The sequence below is a fragment of the Mustela lutreola genome, chromosome 15, assembly GCF_030435805.1.
Source record: "Mustela lutreola isolate mMusLut2 chromosome 15, mMusLut2.pri, whole genome shotgun sequence".
NCBI lineage: Eukaryota > Metazoa > Chordata > Mammalia > Carnivora > Mustelidae > Mustela > Mustela lutreola.
Genome location: NC_081304.1, coordinates 41,031,966 through 41,057,211, shown reverse-complemented (window position 1 = coordinate 41,057,211; position 25,246 = coordinate 41,031,966). Strand labels below are relative to the sequence as shown.

At 35.9% G+C, this 25,246-nt stretch overlaps 1 protein-coding gene across 7 annotated transcripts in view; it reads left to right on the top strand.

The window, feature by feature from the left end:
• Positions 1-25,246, top strand: part of NF1 (neurofibromin 1) — a 252,514-nt gene that overhangs the window by 118,305 nt on the left and 108,963 nt on the right. For 5 of the 7 annotated variants that reach the window (XM_059149027.1, XM_059149025.1, XM_059149022.1 and 2 more), the window contains 12 exons: positions 811-1,251; positions 1,641-1,780; positions 2,016-2,138; positions 2,594-2,677; positions 3,303-3,419; positions 4,012-4,193; positions 4,312-4,523; positions 5,350-5,511; positions 5,646-5,749; positions 9,998-10,133; positions 20,074-20,136; positions 24,598-24,756. In XM_059149027.1, the coding sequence (XP_059005010.1) occupies positions 811-1,251; positions 1,641-1,780; positions 2,016-2,138; positions 2,594-2,677; positions 3,303-3,419; positions 4,012-4,193; positions 4,312-4,523; positions 5,350-5,511; positions 5,646-5,749; positions 9,998-10,133; positions 20,074-20,136; positions 24,598-24,756 (1,923 nt within the window). The remainder of the gene's footprint in view (positions 1-810; positions 1,252-1,640; positions 1,781-2,015; positions 2,139-2,593; positions 2,678-3,302; positions 3,420-4,011; positions 4,194-4,311; positions 4,524-5,349; positions 5,512-5,645; positions 5,750-9,997; positions 10,134-20,073; positions 20,137-24,597; positions 24,757-25,246) is intronic. The other 2 variants (XM_059149024.1, XM_059149023.1) reach the window with 1 other exon arrangement.

Genomic DNA, 25,246 nt, shown 5'->3' with positions numbered 1-25,246 from the left:
TGTCTTCTGACCATACGTCACTGCTAGGGCTCCCAGCGGACTGGCATGTGTGGCTAGAGGTCACCTCATTGCTGGATCCATTGTTGTACCCACTACTGCTACCAAGAACACTGATTTCATCTTTACCACTGCTGGCAGTTTCACCAGAACTTCCCTGCAGGGATTCCTCTGGATCTGAAAGAGCAAGAGTTTTTCTTTCTCATCTGTGCTCTGTAAACTAACAGGATCAGAATTCTTTGAAGAGTCCTTCTCAGATCATTGCAGGGTTTGATTTTTTTCTATTTCTTGTCTTTCTGCACTTCCTTCATTACAGCCTCTTTCTGTTCACTGGTTCTTTTGCTTGATTATTCTCCTCTTGCCGCACAGAATCTGTGTGAATAATAGAACAGTATTTGCAAAGCTGGTCCCAGAGCTCTTGAACTTGGGCCATCACTAATAAGTGTACACACTACTTGGTTGAAAATTTCCAAATGCTTACAATTCCTTGAAGCAGCTTAGACATTGCCTCTTTGTCCAGGAATTGATCTAAGCAAATAATTGGAGTGTGTGGTCGTTTCTGAGCTGCAGTCCATAACCACCTTGTGTGCCTGACATTGTGTGTGTGTCCATCACTACCTCCGTTCTGTAAGGCTCGTCTGGCCTTGGGCAGTAAGATAACCTTGAGGTGACTAGAAATGGTGAAGACTTGGGTCTTTTACATGTAAAAAATGTTCTTTGTCATGGAAGAAATGTTGGATAAAAAGTAATTTTGTCAAGTCTCTCAACTAATTGAAGTTGAATTCATGCTTTCCATAAAAATTTTGTGTTTAGGCTGCTGAAAGCCTTCACAAGACCATTGTTAAGAGGCGAATGTCTCACGTGAGTGGAGGAGGTTCCATAGATTTGTCAGACACGGACTCCCTACAGGAATGGATCAACATGACTGGCTTCCTTTGTGCCCTTGGGGGAGTGTGCCTGCAGCAGAGAAGCAATTCTGGCCTGGCAACCTATAGCCCACCCATGGGCCCAGTCAGTGAACGCAAGGGTTCCATGATTTCAGTGATGTCTTCAGAGGGAAATGCTGATACACCTGTCAGCAAATTTATGGATCGACTCTTATCCTTAATGGTGTGTAACCATGAGAAAGTGGGACTTCAGATACGGACCAATGTTAAGGATCTGGTGGGTCTTGAATTGAATCCTGCTCTTTATCCAATGCTGTTTAACAAACTGAAGAATACCATCAGCAAGTTTTTTGACTCCCAAGGACAGGTAAGGTGTTCTCTGCTTTATTTTCCCCCCTTTCCTGTGAATAGAGTGACTGGTTTGATAATGAAGCCTTTATCTTTTTTATTATCTAATTCGATACTGGCATGAACATTACTCAAAGTGTTTTAAAAACAGGCAAAAAATTGCAGAAAAAAGAATCATCTAATGTAGGGATCAGTTTTGGTTTTTGGGAACTCAAGTGTGTAGGTGTGCCAGGGCTTATGAATGTTTTGGGTGTGGGTATGAGCGTTCCATTATGTCTGTGTGCCTATTTGAATACATGCCTGTGGGTGCATTTCTGTGTGTGTATGACATCTAGGTCAGGGCAGTTTCATCTCTCTGTGGTGTGTCTTCTGTGCCTTGATGCCAAATGTATTTTGTTCTTTATATAGGTTTTATTGACTGATACCAATACTCAATTTGTAGAGCAAACCATAGCTATAATGAAGAACTTACTAGATAACCATACTGAAGGCAGCTCGGAACATCTGGGGCAAGCTAGCATTGAAACAATGATGTTAAATCTGGTCAGGTAAGGATTCTACTGCAATGTAGCAGAAACACATCGCTATTGATAGTTATTAGGGAATAATTTGCCATTCTTTATTGCACCCAAATTGGACATAAATGTACTCATATAAAATAAAAATACTGCAGTTTTTGTAGTTATGCTTAATCATTTTACTTAGAGATTAAAGCATTTAGAAAACCTTCTCTTTTGTTTATATCTGATATTTCTTCCCCCGAATGTTTCTGTGTCTAAATAGATATGTTCGTGTGCTTGGGAATATGGTCCATGCAATTCAAATAAAAACGAAACTGTGTCAGTTAGTGGAGGTAATGATGGCAAGGAGAGATGACCTCTCGTTTTGTCAAGAGATGAAATTTAGGTGAGTTCTCAAAAGAGCAAAGTGGGGTCTTGTAAATTCTAGAGTAAATGAAGTACACAAAAATAGTAGTCACTCGATTATCATGGGAAAGGGGAGGATGGAAAAACAGCATTTTATGTTTTTATTTTTTTCTTCCTGTATTTTCAAGTTTCCCAAAGCTTCATGCCCATGGCAGTGCTCCCTTTTTCTAAATTATACTTGAGCTAAGGATTTGATTCTGTTTCCAGTCTGATACCCTGGCTAAGGGTACCAGTATCCGTGGAACCAGTATTAGTTGCCTGTTAGTGCCCTTCTGACTGTTAGGGCTGAAGTAGCGGTATCTCTTTTATGAAGCTGTCATATCACCTGAGTGATTCGGCAAAGTATTCGCACTATTAAAAAAATTTGTATGACTGAAGGTGTATGTGTGACTTAAAAAAATTGTTGCTGTTTTCCTTTTCCCTGCCATTCCGTAGGAATAAAATGGTAGAATACCTGACAGACTGGGTTATGGGAACATCAAACCAAGCAGCAGATGATGATGTAAAATGTCTTACAAGGTAAAAACAACAGCAAATGCGAAAGAGAGAATGACTTTTAATTATTAGCAGGTCTGTTTGGGGGTGTTGATACTTCATAGCTATTATAGTACATGTTTTTTGGATATCACGCTTTTGCATTTGAATTATGCATACTAATCTTTACCTCCTATTTTTAACTGAAAGACTTTCAGTAAAGTCAATTTACTTGGAAAGTTAGTGTTGTCTATTTAGGAAGATTAGTCTGGTTGTTCGAGAATAAAATGTATAACGCCTTAGATTGTTTTTATTTTATAATTTGATAAAGGTAATATTTAAGAAACTTGATTGGTTCAAGTCTTTCTGAAAAGTAATTCCCTGCATTTGCTCTAATGGTAAATACTTATTGCCACATATCAGAAAATAATCATTCACATATATCTCTTTCATGGGGCTTGGTTTTATGAAAGTTATTATCACCTTCTCCCTCCCTTGAATGGTTTTTGCATTCTGGGTATGTTATCTCAAATTATTTAGGTTATCTTTATAAATAGTTAAATAGATTGTTCTGAATTCCTGAAGTTCTCTTAGGAAGGTGTTATTTGACAGAAAGGTGAAGTGGAAGAACCTGCAAGATTTATGTGGTCCCTAAATTTTCTTTCTTCAGAGACTTGGACCAGGCGAGCATGGAAGCAGTAGTTTCACTCCTGGCTGGTCTTCCGCTGCAGCCGGAGGAAGGAGATGGTGTGGAATTGATGGAAGCCAAATCGCAGTTATTTCTTAAGTAAATTTCAGTCCCTAAAAAGCCAAAGCAAAAATACAAAGCCCACACACAACAAAACAAAATCTAACCAAAGTGGCAGATGATTATATTTAGAAAATGGACCTCATTATTTTGGTATTATGGCCATCAGCAGCTGCCTATAAAATACAGGCACGCATGAAGTAATATTCCCTATGATAGGACTGGGTTAACAAAACAACTGTGTTTTGTGTTTTTAAAGAAATAATCCAAGCAGTGAATTATTTGCAATAAAACCCAGATCATTTCATTAAGTCATTTTAAAATAACATCCTCTAAACTATTTGGACCACTTGTTTTATACGGTAAACACTAAAAGTGATGCATTGACCAGGAAAGATTGCATCTGTTTTGTGCCCATGTTATGAAATATGTACTGGCTTTGTCAGGATAAAATCATATTAAGCACAGCACACTTCATAATTAGTCACACTGGATGATTACCCCAGGACTAGAGAGAAACAGATACCCAAGACCACTCACGGGATACACATATCATGATTCCAGAATATCTGATTAGTCTTCTTTGTGAAGTGGCCTTCACTGTGTAAGAGTCAGTCTTTTTATTTCTCAGGTATTTCACATTGTTCATGAACCTTTTGAATGACTGCAGTGAAGTTGAAGATGAAAATGCACAAACAGGTGGCAGGAAACGTGGCATGTCTCGGAGGCTGGCATCACTGAGGCACTGTACAGTCCTTGCGATGTCAAACTTACTCAATGCTAATGTGGACAGTGGCCTCATGCACTCCATAGGTGAGATAAAATGAAGGCTTCGTGTAGAAACTGAAAACCTAGACAACTGGCATGTAAGACAAGCAAAATTACTTCAGCAGGCCATGTTAGTAAATTTGCATCTATTTGTCCATATCAGGTTTAGGTTACCACAAAGATCTTCAGACAAGAGCTACATTTATGGAAGTTCTGACAAAAATCCTCCAGCAAGGCACAGAATTTGACACCCTTGCAGAAACGGTGCTGGCTGACCGGTTTGAGAGGCTGGTAGAGTTGGTCACGATGATGGGAGACCAAGGAGAGCTCCCGATAGCCATGGCACTGGCCAATGTGGTTCCGTGTTCTCAGTGGGTGAGTTTGTTAAGGGAGTATAGAACCAGGACCTGCCACATAGCAGATGCTTCTGAATTTATTCACTCCAGGAATGCTTACTGCATGAATTGCTAAAACTTTAGAGCTGAAAGAAACTTCAGATATTATTTGAGTGGTTTTCAGCTGTTGAGAAAGTAGCTGGAGCCTCAGTAATAATCTTACCTGAACTATGAGGATCTTTCCTGCAAATCCTGTAGTCTTTCCATTTTTGTTGTTTCTCTGCTGAGCCCACTGTGTACTGAATTTCCCTGACCAGATGAGCAGAGAATTGAGGTCCTGTGGTCACCAAAGTCTTAACTCCTGCTTATTGATTTCCTAAGAAAATGATCTGGGCATATCAAACTAAACTCTTTGCCATTGTGTTCTATTTCTACTCTCTTTGATTTTGTCATAATTCGAACTGAATCCTGGATTTTTTTTTTTCTTCTCCTGGTGAAGCCTAGGCCTCTTTTACTTTTAACCAGTTAATCCTCAGAATTAACAGCTGCTGAGGTGCATGGTGGCCCATTCAGAAGAGTGTGTAACTCTTGATCCTCAAGGTTGTGAGTTTGAGACCCACACTGGTTGTAGAGATTGCTTAAGGAAATAAATTGATTTAAAAAAAAAAGAATTAACAGCTGCTGTAGGCATGAAGAAATAGTCATCTATCATAGACAAATGTACACAGATAAATACTAGGGGAAAAATTGATTAGTCACCATTGAACTGGGTTTAGTAGGTGGTTGACAGCTTTGACTTTACCTTTCAGTCTCCTGCTGAAGAAAAAAAAATTATTCACACCAATGCAATTTTGTTTTGTTCTCAGGATGAACTAGCTCGAGTTCTAGTGACTCTATTTGATTCTCGGCATTTACTTTACCAACTGCTCTGGAACATGTTTTCTAAGGAAGTAGAATTGGCAGATTCCATGCAGACTCTTTTCCGAGGAAACAGCTTAGCCAGTAAAATAATGACCTTCTGTTTCAAGGTTTGTATCCATTTATCTTTTTTTTGTGCCAAGGTATGGCAAATTGATTATGTGCAGAACGTACAGAACAGAATGTCTTTAATGCAAGACATTTGGAGAAGGCATAATAAATTCCTACTTTTATATTTCTTTAGGTATATGGTGCTACCTACCTACAAAAACTCCTGGATCCGTTATTACGAATTGTGATCACATCCTCTGATTGGCAGCATGTCAGCTTTGAAGTGGATCCTACCAGGTGTGTCATCCTCCCATCTATAACTTGACTCCACTTTTCTATTACCGTACATGAGAACAGGCCTTCACAGTTTCTCCCCTTGATTCTTAAAATTAGCCTTTAATTATAAAAATTACATACAAATACATTTTTCTTAAAAAATTTACAGGTATCTTTGATAACCTCTGGAGATACAGCTCTGTTACTAGTTTAGTCTGTTCTTTGCCCTTTTTCAGTGCATTTGCATATACATATACATAAATCTAGTTGTAGAGACTATACATACAATTGGAGTGATAAAAATGGAAACCTTGTATACATGGTTTTGCAACTTTTATTATTTAAATCAGTTTAATTAACATATAGTATATTATTAGATTCAGAGGTAGAATTTAATGATTCATCAGTTGTATACAACATTCAATGCTCATTACATCACGTACCCTCTTTTATACCATTAGCCAGTTTCTCCATCTCTCCCCCACCTGCCCTCCAGCAGCCCTCAGTTTATTTCCTGTAGTTAAGAATCTCTTATGATTTGCCTCCCTCTCTGTTTTCACCTTATTTTACTTCTCCTTCCCTTCCCCTATGTTCATCTGTTTTGTTTCTTAAATTCTGCATGAGTGAAATCATATGGTATTTGTCTTTCTCTGACTGACTTATTTTGGTTAGTATAATACTGCAGCTCTAGCCATATTGCTGCAGATGGCAAGATTTCATTCTTTTTGACAGCTGAGTAATATTCGTGTGTGTGTGTGTGTGTTTGTGCACACCACATCTTCTGTATCCACTCATCTGTAATTGACATCTGGCCTCTTTACCTATTTTGGCAGTTGAGGACTTTGCTGCTGTAAACATTGGGGTACCTGTGCCCCTTCAAACCACGATGTTTGTAGCCTTTGAACAAATACCTGGTTTTGCAACTTAATTTTAACTTAGCTCTATATTGTAGATCTTTCTGTGTCAGTATAGAAAGATTACTCATTCTTTTTACCTGCTATGTAATATTTCATAGTTCGGCTGTATCATTATCTTTTTAGTCAGTACTGAGTTGATCTTATTGACTTTGTTTTTAAAATCAGGTTTTAAAAATAACCGAAGTATAATTGATACACAATGTTATATTAGTTTCAGGTATACAGTATTTTGGTTTCACAATTGTGTATATTATTTAGTGGTCTCTGTGATAAGTGCAGTCACCATCTGTCACCTTGTAACGTTGTTATAACATCAACTCTATCCCCTATGCTGTACTTTTCAATTTCATCTCTGTGACTTACTTATTTTATGATTGGAAGTTTGTACCACTTAATCCCCTTCACCTATATCACACATCCCATTAGCCCCCTCTCCTCTGGCAACCACCAATTTGAAAAGTGGTTTTTTTTGTTTGTTCATTTATTTTGTTTTTTAAGATTTATTTATTTGAGAGAGAGAGCAAGCGCACGACCAGGAGGGGAAACGGGGAAGGAGAGGGAATCTGACACAGACTTTGTGGGCTGAGCACGAGCCTGACACTGGGCCCAATCTCATGACCCTGAGATCACAACCTGAGCCAAAACCAAGAGTCAGTTCTTAACCGACTGCATCACCCTGGTGCTCCTGTTTTGTTTTTTGGATTCCACGTATAAGTGAAGTCCCACAGTATTTGCCTTTCTCTGACTTATCTCACTTAGCATAATAACTTCTTGGTCCATCCATGTTGTTGCAAATGGCAAGATTTCATTCTTTTTTAATGGCTGAGTAATATTCCTGCATGTGTGTGTGTGTGTGTGTGTGTGTGTGTGTAACACATCTTCTTAATCTGTTCATCTCTCGATGGGCACTTCAGTGACTTCTGTTGAGTTGGCTGTTATAAACAGTGCAGCAGTAAACATAGGGGTGTGTGCATCTTTTCAATTAGTGTTTTCATTTTCTTTGGGTAAATACAAAGTAATGGAGTTGAGTTACTGTGTCATAAGGTGTTTCTACTTGTAATTATTTTTTAAGATTTTATTTAGTTATTTGACAGACAGCAAGAGAGGGAACATAAGTAGGGGGAGTGGGAGAGGGAGAAGCAGGCTTCCTGCTCAGCAGAGAGCCCAAGGCAGAGCTCAGTCCCAGGACCTTAAGGTCATGACCTGAGCTAAGGGCAGACTCTTAACCAGCTAAGCCACCCAGGCACTCCTCCCTCCTTCCCCCCAACTCCCTTCCATTTTTTAAGCAGATTATTTGGGTATTTTGGTACTGAGTTGTGTGAGTTTCTTATATATTTTGGATATTAATTCTTTACCAGTTGTATCATTTGCAGATATCTTCTCCCATTTAGTATTGTTATTTCAGTATTGCTATTTCATTTTATTGATGGTTTCCTTGCTGTGCAAAAGCTTTTTATTTGGTGTTGTCCCGATAATTTATTTTTACTTTTGTTTCCCTTGCCTGCGGAGACATATCCATAAATACGTTGTTAAGGCCGATATCCAGGAGATCACTGCCTTTGTTTTCTTTTAGGACTTTTATGGTTTTAGGTTTCATATTTAGGTATTTAAGCTATTTGGAGTTTGTTTTTACATATGCTATAAGAAAGTGCTCTAGTTTCATTCTCTTGCACATAGCTGTCCAGTTTCTGAATAATATTTATTCAGAAGACAGTCTTTTCTTCATTGTGTATTCTTGCTACTTTGTCACAGATTAATTGACAGTACAGGCATAGGTTTATTTCTGGGCTCTTTTTTCTGTTCCATTGATCTATGCAACTGTTATTGTGCCAGTATCATACTGTTTTGATTCTGTAGTTTTGTAGCATCTGGGATTGTGATGATACCTCTAGCCTTTTCTTTTCTCTCGAGATTGCTTTGTCTCTTTGAAGTCCTTTGTGGTTCTAGTGCTCACTTCAGCAGCACATATACTGAAGTCCTTTGTGGTTCTGTACAAATTTTAGATTTATTCCAGTTTGGTAAAAAAAAAACACTCGATATTTTGACAGGAATTGCCTTGAATCTGTAGATTGCTTTGGGTAGTATACACATTTTAATCCATGAGCATGGTGTGTCTTTCTTTAGTTTGTGTTGTCCTCAGTTTCTTTCTTCAGTGTCTTAAAATTTTAAGAAAGACCTTATAGAGGTATTTCACCACTTTGGTTAAGTATTTTCATGGGTATTTTATTCTTTTTGGTACAATTGTAAATGGTGATCCCATTGACTTTTGCTGTAACTCACCCATTATTGCCCAACATTTTTTTTTTTTCTTTTTCATTTTTCAGGTCATTTGTTATAGGCATTTTTATGAAACCTGAATTTTTTTGTTGCTCCCTTTCTTAGAACATCTGTTGTTCCCTGTTGACTACAAGATAAAGTACAGAGTTTTCAAACTATAATTCGTTATTACCTGTCTTTCTTTCATGTGTTCTTTGTACATTAGGTCCAATAAAATATGCACATATTGTATATTTTTAAAGTGGGTTGACAGATGGTTCATTGGGGTTGGAGATGCCTAATAAATAATATTCCTCTTCCCTGCACTAGTTCAAAACTAAGTGTGGAAGGAGGAGGGCTAGGAGGGAAGCTCTCAGGAATCAGCTGTCACCTTTCTTTCTTCCTCCTCTCTTTCTTTCTTAAGATTTTATTTTTTTGAGATAGTGAGAGAAAACATGAGCTGGGGCTGGAGGGGTGTGGGGAGTTGGAAGAGTAGAGGGAAAGAGAGAGAGGAAAAAAAACAGGCTCTCCACTGAGCAGGGAGCCCAACTTGGGGCTCGATACCAGGATTCTGGGATCATGACCTGAGCTGAGGGTAGATGCTTAACCATCTAAGCACCCCAGGTGCCCCTCACCTTTATTTCTGATAACAGTTTTTAGAGTATGTGGTTTTTGATCCTGTGGACAAATAGACTTGCTAATACATCACCTTGAATTAGACTCATCTACCCCATCTCTTGCACAGCCAGATAACTACGGACTTGCCTCACAGAAAAGCTTTTTACCAAAGAAGTGGAGAGCAAACCGGAATACATTTTTTTGCAGGCAGACATACCCAGAGTGGAGAAGATGGCACTAAGCTGAGTATATACTAAATTTGTGAGAATATAAGGGAGTAAGAATTATACACAGTTCTCAGTATTGCCCTTTTACAGTTTTTTGTTTTTTTTTTTTTAGTTCAAATCAAGATCCCAGCAAAGTTCAGCATTGCATTTGGCTGAAAGTCTCTTTTAAAGAGTACTTTTATTTATTTATTGTAGATGGATTTTACCTTCTCTCTCTCTCTCTTTTTTTTTTTTTTTTTTTTTTTTTGTAGGTTAGAACAGTCAGAGAGCCTTGAGGAAAATCAACGGAACCTTCTTCAGATGACTGAAAAGTTCTTCCATGCCATCATCAGTTCCTCCTCAGAATTCCCCCCTCAGCTTCGAAGTGTGTGCCATTGTCTGTACCAGGTATGCTCAGTGCATAATTGCTTACGGCTAGAGAGTACCGTTATTAATCTAAATTCGAAGTAAAAAGAATGCTTTACTAAAGAGGAATTTAGTGGCTGAAGGTGGGTGGTTGAAAATACTGAGTCGATGTGGATGACTAATACATTAAGAATTGTCAGAATTGGCTTTGAAAAAACTAAATATTGCTTAGGAGACAGTTTGGAGTATTTTAAGAGGGTACTAAAAATAATTTTCCTTGCATTGGGAGCAAGTTTAAAATGCACAGAATCTGTTGGTTTTAATAGACATGGTTGAAATGAGCTATATCATGGAATTTTTTGGTTATCCTTTGTCTGAATTACTCACAGGGTTTTTCACATGTGAGTCAGGTCTACTTCTTGCTTTTTATATGGTTGAGGTGTTTGATCTATAATTTTGATGTCTTCTTAAAGGTATAATGTGTTCTTGTCAGGTTTTCCTAGACAAACTAATCTGTTTATTTTATACTTATAAAATACATTGCATCATCATTCAGATTAAACTATTACACTCTATAGTACTAGCACTGCAAGTAATGCTTCTGAGTTCAGATGTCCACAGTCATCCCCTACATATTGAGGATATTAGGTGTTTGTTCTTTTTATGGCTTTCTCTGTGTTTCTGAATTGCATATGTAGTTCAGGGACGATTTAGTCATTCCAGGGGAGATTAGTGCAGATCTATATTAACCTGTTTAAATTGTGATTCTGGAAGAAACATTAGTGGTCTGGAGTTTGGGATGGGTGGGTACAGGGGAAAGAATTTATGCATTTACCAAATCCCTTGCCTTTGTGTCTTTTTCTTTGCAGAGTCATCCCCAGCCCTTTGTTTTTTAGCACAGGGCTTCAGTTGCTTAGAGACATTAGCAAGATCAGTGAAAATCACCATTTTAAAAAGCTGTTTCAGGCCGCTCTGTGTGAATTATTCCCTCATTGCTATTTATAAAGATGTTTCTGCTGTATCTATTAAAAACAAAACAAAAACAAGCTCACAACCAGAAAACAGTTAACAAAATGGCAATAGTAAGTCCTTTCCGTCAATAATTACTTTAAGCATAAGTGGATTACATTTTCCCAATTGAATGACATAGAGTGGCTGAATGGATTAAAAAAACAAGATCCAACAATATGCTGCCTACAAGAGATTCTTATTTGCCCTAAAGACACACATAGACTGAGAGTGAGGGATGGAAAAAGTCATCTCAAGCAAATGGTAACCCAAAAACAAAACAAAACAAAAAGTCAGGGGTGGCTATACTCATTTTAGACCAAATAGATTTCAAACTAAAAACAGTAAAAAGAGACAAAGAAGGTCATTATGTAATGATAAAAAGGGGTTAATACATCCAGAAGATATAATAGTTTATAAGTATTTATGTGCCCCACATTGGAGCACCTAAATATAAAGCAAAAACTAACAGACCTAAAAGAAATGAATAGTAATATATTTAATACAATTAAATCCCCAGTTGGCTGGAGATTTAACATCCCACTCTCAACAGTGGATAGATCATCCAGATAAAGAATAAGGAAACAGCAGATTTGAACAACATTTATGGGCCAAATGGTCCTAACAGACATATATCAAATATTCTAACAACAGCGGAATATACATTCTTTTCAAGCATACATGGAACACTTTCTAGGATAGACCATATGTTAGGCCACACAACAAGTCTTAGCAGATTCAAGATTGAAGTTATACCAAGTATCTTCTCTGACCACAGTGTCATGAAGCTAGAATTCAGTTACATGACAAAAACTGGAAAATAGGTAAACGCATGGAAATTAAATACTATACTGAACAATTAATGGATCAAGGAAGAAGTTAAAGGAGGAATAAAAAAGTTTCTTGAGATAAGTAAAAATGGGAACATAATATACCAGAACATGTGGGATGCAGAAAAAAAGCAGTCAAAGAGGGACGTTCATCCCAGTAAACCCCTCTGTTAAGAATCAGGAAAGATCCCTTAAATAAGCAACTTCACTCTCTCCTTAAGGAATTAGAGAAAGCACAAACTGAGTTCAAAGTGAGCAGAAGAAAGGAAATAATAAAGATAAGATCAGAAATAAATAGAAATAACTACAGAACAATAGTAGAAAAGAATAACCAAACTAAGAGTTGGTTCTTTGAAAAGATAACATTGACAAACCTTCAGCTAGACTAACCAAGGAAAAGAGAGGAAGGACTGAAATTAATAAAATCAGAAATGAAAAAGGAGATACCACAACTGATACCAAAGAAATTGGTATGACTATAAGAGGCTATTGTGAAAAACTATATGTCAACAAACTGGACAGCCTAGAAGAAATGAAAAATTCTTAGAAACCTACAACTCACCAAGATTGAGGAAGAAGTAGAAACTCTGAATAGACCAATTACTATAAAATTCTCCCAACAAAGAAAAGCCCAGGACCATCTGGTTTCACTGGTGATTTTACGAAACATTTACAGAAGAACGAACACCAATGCTTTTCACACTCTTAAAAAAAGCTGAAGAGGAGTGAACACTTTAAATTTATTTTATGAAGCCAGCATTATCCTGATACCCAAACCAGAAAAGGACACTGCTAGAAAAGAAAACTACAGTCCATTGATATCATTGATGAGTATAGCTGCAGAAATTCTCAATAAATTGCTAACAAACTGAATTCAGCAATATATTAAAATGATGATACAGTGGTCAAGTGGGATTTATCCTTGGGTGCAAAGGTGGTTGGATATATGCAATTCAATTAATGTGATACATCACATTAATACAATGAAAGAAAAGAGTCATCCAGTCATCTCAATAAATGCAGAAAAATTTAACATCCATTCATGATAAAAACTCTTACTAAGTTAGGCATAGAAGGAATATATGTCAACATAATAAAGGCCATAAATGACAACCACACAACTAATGTACTCAGTGGTGAAAGGTTGAAAGCGTTCCCTCAAGTTCAGGAACAAAACAAGGGTGTCTACTCTTAATTGCTCCTATTCAGCATAATACTGAAAGTGCTACCTACAGCAATCAGGTAAGAAAAATAAAAAGTATCAGAATTGGAAAGGAAAAAGTAAAATTGTCTCTATTTGCAGATAACATGATTTTGTATATAGGAAACTCCAATGACAGCCAAAACACAGAGCTAATCAGTGAACTTAGTAAAGTTACAGTATACATAATTACATACAAAAACCAGTAGTATTTCTATACGCTAACAATGAAATTTATTTAAAAAGAAGATCCCATTTACAATAGCATCAAAACAATAGGAATAAATGTAAGGAGGTGAAAGATCTTTGTGCTGGGAACTATGACATTGATGAAAAAAAATTGAAGATACAGATAAATGGGAAAGGTATCCTCTGTTCATGGATTGGAAGGATTAATTGTTTAAATATGAATGCTACCAAAAGCCATCTATAGATTCAGAGTAATCGCTATCAAGTCTCCAATGGCATTTTTGACAGAAATAGAAAAAAATACTCCTAAAATTTGTATGGCACCACAAAAGACCCCACATAGCCAAAGCAGTCCTGAGCAAGAAGAAAGAAAGAGGCAGTACACTTCTGATTTAAAGCTATAGTCATCAGAACAGTATGTATTGGCATAAAAAGAGACAATTGGCCAGTGGAACAGAATCAAGAGCCCAGAAATAAAGCCAAGCATATATAGTTCAACTAATATTGAGCCAAGAATACTCAATGGGACTGGGATCACTCAGTACTCATACGGAAAAGAATGAAACTAGAGCCATCTTACATCCTCACACAGATTAACTCAAAATGGGTTAAAGATTTAAATGTAAGACTTGGAACTGAAACCATGAAACTACTAGAAGAAAACAAAGGGATAAAGCTTCTTGTCATGGGTCTTGGTAATGATTTTTTGGAGGTGACACCTACAGCACAACAAACTCAAAAATAAACCAGTGGGGCTACATTAAACTAGAAAGCTTCGGCACAGCAAGCACACCATTAACACAGTGAAAAGACAACCTATGGAGTGGGGAAGTGTTCAATACCAAAAAAACCGCCCACAAAAACCCACCTCAATTTAAAAAGTGGACACTTGCCAATAGACCTTTTTCTGAAGAAGTTAGATAAAAGGCCAAGAGATAGGTGCAAAGATGCTCAGCATCACTAGTCATTAGGGAAATGCAACTTAGAAACCACAGTGAGGTAGCACCTCAAACCTGAATTAGAATGGCCACCATCCAAAAAACTAGAGATAACAAATGCTGACATGCATAGAGAAAAATGGGAACCCCTGTGCACTTTGTTGCAGTTGTAAGTTGCTATAGCTAATATGGAAAAGAGTATGGAAAAATCCTCAAAAAATTAAAAATAGAACTACCATATCATTCAGCAGTTCCAGTTCTGGGGACATACTGAAATGAAAATAGTAACTCGAAAAGATATTTGCATCCCCGTGTTCATAGCCACATTACTTAGAATAGCCAAGACATGGAAACAACCCAAGTGTCCATCACCAGATGAATGAATCAAAAGAATTGTGGGTGTATGCATAATGGAATATTAATCAGCCATACAAAATTACTTATAATTTGTAATCATGTACATGGCCCTTGAAGGTATCATGCAAAGTGAAAAAAGTCAGAGACATACTGTATGATTTCAATTATATGTGGAATCTTAAAAAGAAAAAAACAAAACTCATGGAAAAAAAGATAAGAGGTGAAGATTGGAGGCAGAGGAAATTGGAGGAAAGTGGTCAAGTGGATTTTGGAAGTGGCATTGGCTTTGACTTGACATAAAAGGGAATAGCTACTGACTGCCTGGTTACATGACTTAGTAGATTTTATTAGAAATTCTTCGTGTGGTTGTCATCCTAAAGGAAAATTTTTTTTTGTATCATCAGCAAACTTGGAGTCCAATTTGAGACCATGATTCTGAAAAGGTAAAAGGAACAAGGCGTGGCACTTTTTAAGTTCTTAGGAAAATATTTAATGAAGGAATAAAAATTTCCCATCCATTCCACCCAAGTAAACAAGATTTGTGCCAGGTTTTATAGGAAGGGAGGGAGGTAGTGAAAATAAATCAGAAAATGGAGTGAGGTGATCACTTGTGGCTTATTAAACTCTATGTGTTGTGCTTTTGAAAGCACTCCATAATAAAATATACTGTATTATAACAGACCTGAATTATCATAATATTTCACATAAAATTATTCTCTTTAAGAATATTATTTAAATATTGTGTTAGTGGGTTGTTTTGAAGTGTTGGAGAAGTTTATTGTTGGGAGTACTATAGAATAAAAGTGCTATATTTATAAATAAGGTTTAGTTTTTTAATAAGTGAATGATAACAGGGAATTTTACATTTATTAATTAAAAGAAAGAAAAAAAGCTTTTATCTTCAGTTATTCTTTCATTGAGTCTCCTACCAAAAGTAGTTTTTCCCCTTAGTTTGCTTTTTTATTCATCTTTCTTCTTCTGGCTTTCTTTTGCCCTTTTGACTTTGGCAATAACATAATGGTACCTTTGTACTTTTGTGTTCTGCTGGGAGGGGTAGTAGTTCATTATTTCCTCGAGTAAATATGGCTCCTGCTTTGGGACTTACTTGGAAAATTTTGAAAGCTAAGTGAGGTTATTGCTAGGTACTAAACTTCTCTGAGTGTTCCCTTTTCTTGAGCTTATATTTTTTGACTCTTAAGCCTTTTTAGAATCATGCTTTAACCAGGTCTCTTATTTTGTATGTCCCCTTACTTAGTGGACTAGCTTAAGATTATGTAGGGATAGCCAACTGTGAACATGTGTTAAATTTATAATTGAGACATTTTCTCAGGTACTTTATTTCTACTTTTCCTCCTCATAGTTTTTGAAGACAGGTTTCCCCTGCTATCCCAAAGTAGCGTTCCTGTGAAATCTTTTATAAGCCAAAATGGCATAAAGGAAAGAAGCAATTACCGTTAATTTATATGGGACATTTTTTAGTATTCCCAGACCTCCAAAACAACCAACCAAATCATGCCAAATAACACAAATTACCTAAAATAACATTAACGTATAGTAAAAACAGGAATAATATGATAAATACACAGTCCGTATAGAGTATAAATAATTTATGTACTGTGTAGTTTCAGCTTTACCAGAATTGGGATGACAGCAAGCACACCAGAGGGCTGACAGGTGGTGATGGTGGTGTTTTAGGCTGGGGTGTTGGAGGTTGGGGTGGTGAGAGGTAGAGTAGTATAGAGTATAGGACGGAGAGGAAGAGTGTCATCTATTAACATCTCATCATTGTCTAAATCCATCAGTGCAAGCAGGTCACTAACGTTTGTACCTTCTTCTGTGTCTGCCTGCCTCGATGTCAAAGGCTGAGGTTCATCGTCTGCTGTGGCTACTGTGGCTGGTGTGGAAAGCTTGAAATACGACAGTATGCTCAACTGCTTAGCCTCTCAGATTTTTCTATGCTACAGTTATTTGTAGGCATTCAAGACATTCTGTAAACCTGCCCCTAAACCTACATGCCCTTTCAAAATTAAAGCCATACTTTCCTGCAGTCACGGCAGCACTGTCCATCGTCACAAAAATCTCACGTGCTTCACATTCAGTTCCTGAATAAACTTCTGGGCCGTTCACTAGTGTTGAATGTGGATTGGTGTTCTTTGCTCATGCAATGGCATCAGCTCTTCATCTGTCAATTCTTGATCATGGGATGCCATGGGGTCTTCATCAGTTTCCACAAACCAAGCCTCCTTAGCTGAAGTCAGTATTGCTGTATTTATTGTTGTTGGTTTGAATCATTTAAAATTGTTTCCTGCTTCAGGAGACCATCCTCTCAGCACCATTTCACATCCAGAACGTGTTAACTTATCAAGAGCACCTTCAAAGTTGGTGATTGCCAGTTTTATATTGTAGTCTTTCCAGATCCCTGGTGTACATGCTTTGGAATTGGCTTCTCTGTCAAATGCACTTACTGTGAGATGCATCACGTTTTGCATATAGGAAGCCTTAATTGTGGTGAGTAGGCCTAGGACCCATGGTTGTATCAAGAACATCATATTTGGTAGGAAGAACACACAGGAATGTTATTGCCATACTCCGTAATGCCAGGTGGATGAGCAGCATGGTTTTCAACAATCAAAAGACACCTATTACCAAGGTTATTTTCTTTACGGTATTTTCAACAAAAGGACTAATGTACTCATGTGCTTCGAAAAAAATCACTTGGATATTCCAACTGCTTGGATGTGAATGAAACACAAGAAGTAGTCTTATGAGTGCCTTTGAGTGCCCTTAGGTTTTCTGGTGGTATGCTAGTAGAGGCCTAAGTATAGCATCACCAGTGGTGTTAATAGTGGGCATCAAACCTGTCCTTTGCTGCCTTGTGTCCCTTAGTCTGCTTTTTTTCTATTGAAATAAATGTCTTGCTCAGCAATTTTTCCAATCATAAATTGAAGTTAAACACTTGCTTGTATGATTGTTTTTGCTATGATTGTTTTTGCCGGTTCTGGGACTTTTTCAGTAGCTTTAGTAGCAGCTGAAGCACTCTCTCTAGTACCCTTAGAGCTATGAAGCTACCCTTACCTCAAAACTGATCAGACCACCCATGTGTACCTTTAAATTATACTTTTACAGCACTTTGGTCATCGTTGTCCAATACTTTGTTTCAGCTTACTAAAAAAAATTAATCTCTCCTGCAGTGTAAGATAACTTAATGGAACACCATGCTTTGCTCACCCATCAATCCACTCAAGCAGTAGACTTTCCGTTGCATCCATTTCCGGATGCTGACTAAAAGAGACCACTTTTCTACTGGCAGAACCAGTTAGTAACCTCAGCAACTTTCAAGATTCTTTCTCTCTGAGTCAGCAGTATGAAGGGTGGATGTAGGCAAATTCAGTGTACACATGGTGTCTTTAATGTGCCACATTTGAAATGCTTAATTGCATTCAGCTTTATACCAAGTGTAACACCCTTACAAACTCCTAGGCTTTCCTGATACCCTAGGACACATCTTGCTAACGGATAAAATAAATTGAGATAAAGCACAGATAAATAAAATCCGTTATTTAACAGATAAAATAAATCAAGATAAAGCACGATACTCAGAGGCAAGTTCAAAGCTGTGGCAACTTGAAGCTGAGATGCTGAGTGTAGCTCCTGGGGAAGGATCTTGGCAGCCACTTGCTGGTTGGGGTGTGTGCTGCCTCTCTAATGGCTTGCTGCAGAATGAGCATTGATTGCAATAGTCGCTTTTTGCTACTTTTCCCTGTAAAAGCAAAAGCCTCTTTGGGTTCCTTTCAGTTAGCAGAAGTAGGTACTAAGTTAGGTCTTTTGTGAAAGCGAACTTTTGAAAAGCTGGGGATACCTATGATGAGAAAACAGTTACCAGAATGGATTTCCTCCTAGTTATGGTGAGAGAATTCTGAGAAGGAGCTAAATATTATGATTCGAAGTAAATGCCATATTTTCCTCAGTAAATCTGCTTCTCCAAACCAAAGTAGTTTACACTAATTTTTTAAGTCGGTAAAAGCAAATTATATACCATAATTGAAAAAAGTTGCATGAAACTGCATTTTAGTGATCTGTTTGGTTACCAGTACTTTTGTATATAGTCTAAAGTTTGAACCAAAGACCCTTAAGGAAAGGATGGTGTCGTCTTGTTTTACTGCTATTTCTGATGCCTAGGATGATATCTAGCATGTTGGATGCACAATAACTCCTTGGATGGATGCGTGGGTGGATGGATGGATGAATGGATGGACAAACAAATATCAAAGTAACTTTAAGGTTATGGTGCTGAATGCACTGAATTCCTAGAATAAAATTCCATGAATGGTGGATTTAACTTGGCTTTAAATATACTAAAAATTGTGCTTAGTCTACACCAACCAGGAGTCTTAATTTAAAAGTTAAAAGAACTCTGGCCTAGGGGTGGCTGGGTGGCTCACTCAGTTAAGCATCTGATTCTTGGTCTCAGCTTGGTCTTGATCTCAGGATGGTGAGTTGAAGCCCCATGTTTAAGCTCCATGCTGGGTGTGGAGCCTAATTTAAAAATAATACGCGCGTGTGTGTGTGTGTGTGTGTAGATATGGTATGATATATGATACGAAAGAACTATTTGGCTTAGAAGGAACTCAGAGCTGTGGTGGTTTTTTGTTTTGTTTCGTTTTGTTTTCCTTTTTGGTGTTTTGATACATTCTGGTAGTCAAATATGTGAAAAATTTTAAGTGGGCTTATAGTTTTACTCTATATTTTCTCTGCAGTTTCTTCACTTTAATATTAATTAATGCTTATTTCTAGTTGAGCTGGTAACATTCTTCTTCCAAATGTTGCAGAACTTTTAACCTCCTCTGATTAGAACTTCTTCAGGAAGTAGCCTGCAAACAGAAAAAATATGTGAAAGCTTAAGAGACTCTTTCTTAAGAGATTTTTGATTCATAATCCCTGAAGTGAATTTAACCATTATATTTAGCCATTTAATGTTTATTTTTTAAATCAGTAGGTCTAAATTAAATGCCAGCTACTGAAAAAAGAACTTTAAGTCAATTGAAGGATACACAGAGAAGTATTTATGAAGAAAAAATTATGTAGACACATAAAAGTGTTTTGAGTGTGTGATCTACTTGCAATGAACATCTTACATGAAATTTATCAAAAGCTAGGAATTAAATGTAGATCTTAAATATCCTCAAATTTACTTGGGGAGAACTTTTCTGTGATTTATAGCCAGAAATAGTAGATATGATTGTCTCAACATTTCTTGCTGTTTATTTAGTGCTTGGCTTAAAAATGTAATAAAAATTAAAATCCAGAAATAAAATTCATCCCTCAAAATCGATTTCTAATTTTTGTTGATTCCATTTGTGTTACATTTGATCATGTAATTTTATGTACAAGCCAACATTGTTTTTGTTGCTGTATGTAGTTGGTGCTGTGACTTGTTTGTGCTCATCTCTGTTCTGTAGGCAACTTGCCACTCTCTACTGAATAAAGCTACAGTAAAAGAAAAAAAGGAAAACAAAAAATCAGTAAGTTTGGAGAACTTTTTATTAGCTGTTTCTTTCAAAGCAAAACAAAAATCTTTTGCTGTTTGTTGAGAACATCTTCACTTCAGCCTATTTGACCTTCACTGTAAAATCATTCTACTAATTCTGGCACAAAATAGCTTTCATTTCAATTAACCCTGGAATTAAGTTACATCAAAACATTCTCTGTGTTCCTTTGGTTTGATTTATCCCAAAGGCATTTTGGGGGCATTTGTTGCATTGGATATCCCTGGTCTAATTTTATTATTGTTATGTTTAAAAATTATAAATGAATGCAAAAGAAACTTAATTTCAAGGCCTTAGGAAATGCTGACTCTCTTCATTCTTGCTTCTTGTTGCAGGTAATGTGAGTGGTTTCTTTTCCTAGAGGTGAAAGTTTTTCTTCATTGTTAGAAGTATATGGAGGGCGAAAAAAAAGTTTATGGAGGGAGTGTGTCACTTTGTAAATCTTACCTAAAGATTTCAATTTTTTACTCCTTTTATTTTTATCTAAACAATCTCAGGCAGAATCTTGATATGATATTTGTGCTTAGATTATAAAAATCCTAATGGTAAACCTTTACCTTAAGAGAAAGTCATTATTAAACAATTGGGATTGAGAATATAGTACTTTTGAAATAAAGGAAAACTCGGTGATTCCATTATTTGTAGAGAAACACCTCATTTTGCTAACATGGTAAGAATATACTGCCTGTTTCTATGAACCTGCTCTAATTAAGGGAAGAAAATTACAGTAATCATTATTTTTTCTTCCCCATGAGTAGAATTTGGTCCTAATATGCATTTATTTTGAATTTGCCATTATCACTATGACTTATCAGGCTGAGTATTAATCTTTGTTTGTATAATCCTAATGATTTTAGAGAAAGATGTAAAAAAAAAAAAAACCTTTAGGAGTCATGTAAGTAGTTTACATACAAAGGTAAAATTTAAAATATACATTTGGTTTCATCTTTCATTCTTTGTCTAAAGCTTGACACATAATAAATTCCTGTTTCAAATTCAGAACTAAATTAAAATTTAGACACCTACGCTTTTAATGTGCATTTGAGATTTTGAGTATGTTAATTAAGTTTGGTCAGCTGTGAGCAAATGCATTGGATTAGATGGCTGTCTTGCTTAAAAACATTTCTTTCTAATGCTTCTAATTCTCAGCGTATGTGGGTTTAACATATATACACCATCACTGTTGGAATTTACTATTTCTAACACTCTTGTTCAGTGTTTTACTAATGGCATTGTGTAGTATATCACATAAATTAAAATTCCAGCTCTCTGTATTTCTCTAAGAGCATGTTTTCTAGCCTCCTAACACTGCATTTTTTTAAATTAAGATTTTGTCTAAAATTATTCTTTGAAATGTTATTTTCTACTAGTGTTATTTTCAGATTTTTTTTTTGTTTCTGGGTAATGCTGAGTTTTGAAATATATTTCTCAGCACAGGTGTTATGAGGTCCTCATGGAAACAAAGGGAAACTAATTGGTAATATAAGGTATTTTAGAACGTATTCCAAAGTATGGAGACAATATAGTCATCATAAATTTAAAATATTGGTTTATGCAGTTGTTGGGTTAAGAATCTAATGATCTTTAAAAAGCAAGCTCTTTGGGGGGGGGTGTATGTGTAATGGATTGGAATATGTAAAATAGAGAAGGTCCTGGCTCCTGGTTTATTAGCTGTGTAGTTATATTATAGATAATTCCATTTATTCTACTCAAACATATAATGTATAATTAGATCTCCTTTGAGAAGATTACTGTCTACCTCATTCAGGTATTCAAGCATGTGTGGGTAGTGATCCTCTTGCTGTTGTAAAGTTTATGACTATTTATTTGTACCATGTTGTTCAGATTTTACTAAGGGAAGTAACGAGAACATTTTTCTGATAACTGGTTTTAGCATACAGACTAGCCCAACTTTGACCATTTATGCGGAATGTGTTTGGGATCTAAATTAGATTTTTCTAGATTAAAAATAAAAAACCCAACTTGAGTATGTATACTATGAAGTAAAATTACATTGATGTTCATTAATGGTGATATAAAAAGAACTATTTTTATAAATTGTCTCATGAAACTTGTTATACAGCATTTTTATTGATTCTGTGTGTTTCTGAGGTATGGGTCCTTTGAGTTTTGACAAGAATTAATTTTGAAGATGTGGAGGATAGTAGAGATGTAGTACTTTTCAGAAGTTTGACAATATTCTCCCTTTGGGAAATAATTATCGCAGATTTTTATTAAATTCTGAGGTTGAATAGTATTAAGTATAAATCAGGTATAAATGTGAGTTACACATTAAAATTTTTTTGTTCTAGACAAAACTAATAAGTAGCATCTTTAAAAAATGTGCTGGTTTTTATGAGGTACTTTCACAGCAGATTAGTATTTTATAAATGGTTCTTGGAAACCAAATGATGTCTTTTAATTTTTTAAAAGCTGTTTTAGAATTTTAGTGGATTAAACTGAATATATGCTTATTCTTTTAAAACAACCTATTTGAAATTAAATATAAAGCAGTTTTTAATCCTCTTCTTGCTAACTCATTCCTTAAAGCTTTAAAATTCTGTAGGCTTGTTGATTAGTTTCTTCTGTTTCAAGATTAAAATTTGGGAGTTCTAAAAGAACCACTCAGTAGCAATGGTGGTCCCTGAACATTCTGAAATTGTATGAAAAATTTTGTCTGCATAAATGTATATATTCATTTTTCTCTTCCTACATCCCAAAAGGTTAAATACCGTACCAGAGTGGTAAAAACACTGGAATTTTCTTCTTAATTTTATTTCTAAAACTGTATTTCAGCCAAAAATAATTCTCAAACAATATTTGGGTTTTCAAGCTATTCTAGTAAGGCTGCTATATTTAGCCATCTGCACCAGCTTCCTCTTGAATGTAAGGTTGTCCTTCATGCAGTAGCAGCACTCTGAGGACTTTAAGACGAAAGCTTCCCAAGCTGCATAGTATAAATGAAGGTGAGAATATATTAGTACAACTATTGTCTGTTATCACCTCTTACAGGGATATTCTTCGGCTTAAAAAATCATTCTCTGGAATCTTACATTTATGAATTCTCTGTCGGATATGGTAGAAGATTATTTAGAGATCTTGGGTAGTGGAAAAGAAAGAAGACATTAAAAATATACACCACATGAAACACTAAAAGGCATAGAAAGAAATGAAATAATCCTTATTCTTCCCAGAGTTAATCGGGAGTCAGTGACAAGAGGTATTACTTTATTAAGGCATCATAAAGTAAACTAGAGTTATATGAGATTCTGCACATAAATCCCATTTTCTCATTTTCCCCCAATATCCTCTGAAATGTGAGTTTGTCCCTAGAATCTTTGAATATTGCATGGAGTGCTGTGGCTTTGCTGCCATAGCCACCACTGGTTTAAGCAGCAGTTAGCTACACTAAGCAAGAGCATTTGCAGATTAATATGTTACAAAAGTGTTCTTGAAAAATAAATACACGTTCTTGGAAAAAAAAATGTGAGTTTTAGAATAATCTGATTTTATATGTTAACTTAAAACAGGAGTCACTGAAAAGAGATGGATGCTGAGCTGGTGGCCTAACACTTTCCCCAGTCTAATGTGCCTATTACTTTACCTTCAAGATAGAATGTTTTATAAAAAGAAAGAGAAAAGAAATAATTTTAAATATTCGACTCATGTTTTTCAATGTGGGCAACTTCTTCTTGTTTCCTTAACTTTTTTTTATTTGACAGAATTATACCCTGAGTTACACAAAAGGGCCCTTTTTTCTGCTGGTGGGATCCTTTTTTCTTTTAGGTCCCCAAGAATTCCTGTTCCTCCATGATTTAAATAATAGGTCCTTATCTTATAACAAATTCTGAGGAAGAAAATGAACTGGCAGTAATGTTACTTGTAAGTAAGTTTTTTCTCTTGATAGGAATCTAAATAACTTTAGTGTGTGGCAAGCATTTTACTCAAGATACTCAGTTGTACCAGGTATACAACAAAATGTAAGTATTTACTATTAGATATTGGATGTTTGGGGGTATGCTGTTGCAAACTTAGCCTTGTCTTGTAAGAGTTGACCGCTCTCTCATGTCTGTTAATCTTAGTAAAATATGATAATCGTTGTGTGAAAATTTGGTCTGCTTTTGTTACTTATCAAACTTGCAGTATAAACAACGATGACAAATGTAAGATCTTTTTTCAGGTCTCTCCTATGCAACTCATTCATGAGGTTCTTCTTTCTTCTTAGATGTCTTTATCGTCCTTTAAAAGGATGGAGGGCAAGAATTGGGGATAAACTTTATTTACTGGTGTTTTGGGAGTTAAGAAAAAATAGAAATGTGTCGTTTACAAGGGTTGATCTATTCAGTTTTTGTGCGAAAGTTTGACCCTTGAGCTTTTTCTTCCCATTTCCTTTTTAAATTCAAACCATATAGTCAATTTTCAACTCCTTGTTTTTAGGTGGTTAGCCAGCGTTTCCCTCAGAACAGCATCGGTGCAGTGGGAAGTGCCATGTTCCTCAGATTTATCAATCCTGCCATTGTCTCACCATATGAAGCAGGGATTTTAGATAAAAAGCCACCACCTAGAATTGAAAGGGGCTTGAAGTTAATGTCAAAGGTGAAAAATTATTTTGATAATCTATTTAAAATTCCACTTCCAACTAGATTTTCTATTTTTCATATTTATTGTACTTACACTTGAATTGAGTTTTAAAATGGCCTGTGGTTCTCACTTATATGCTTTTGTTTTATTTTTATTTGTTAAATTACAAAGGAATTTACTAGACTGATACCTGATGGACCTTATTATCATGGGAAAATAATCTTAGCAAATGTCTTCTGAAGATAGTTTTCTATGTATTCATTCTGGAAATTTTGAAATGGAGGCTGTATGATTTTTTTAAATTAAGAAAGACATTAAAATTGTTAATATGTATAATATTTACATATGTTTACATATATTTACACATATGATTTTTATTAAAGATATTTTAATATGTATATATGTTTACATATATTTACATATATATACTTACATATGTATATGTGTAGTAATTATATATGGGAAAGAACAGTAACAATACCTAGTATTTCTAGAATGCGTAATA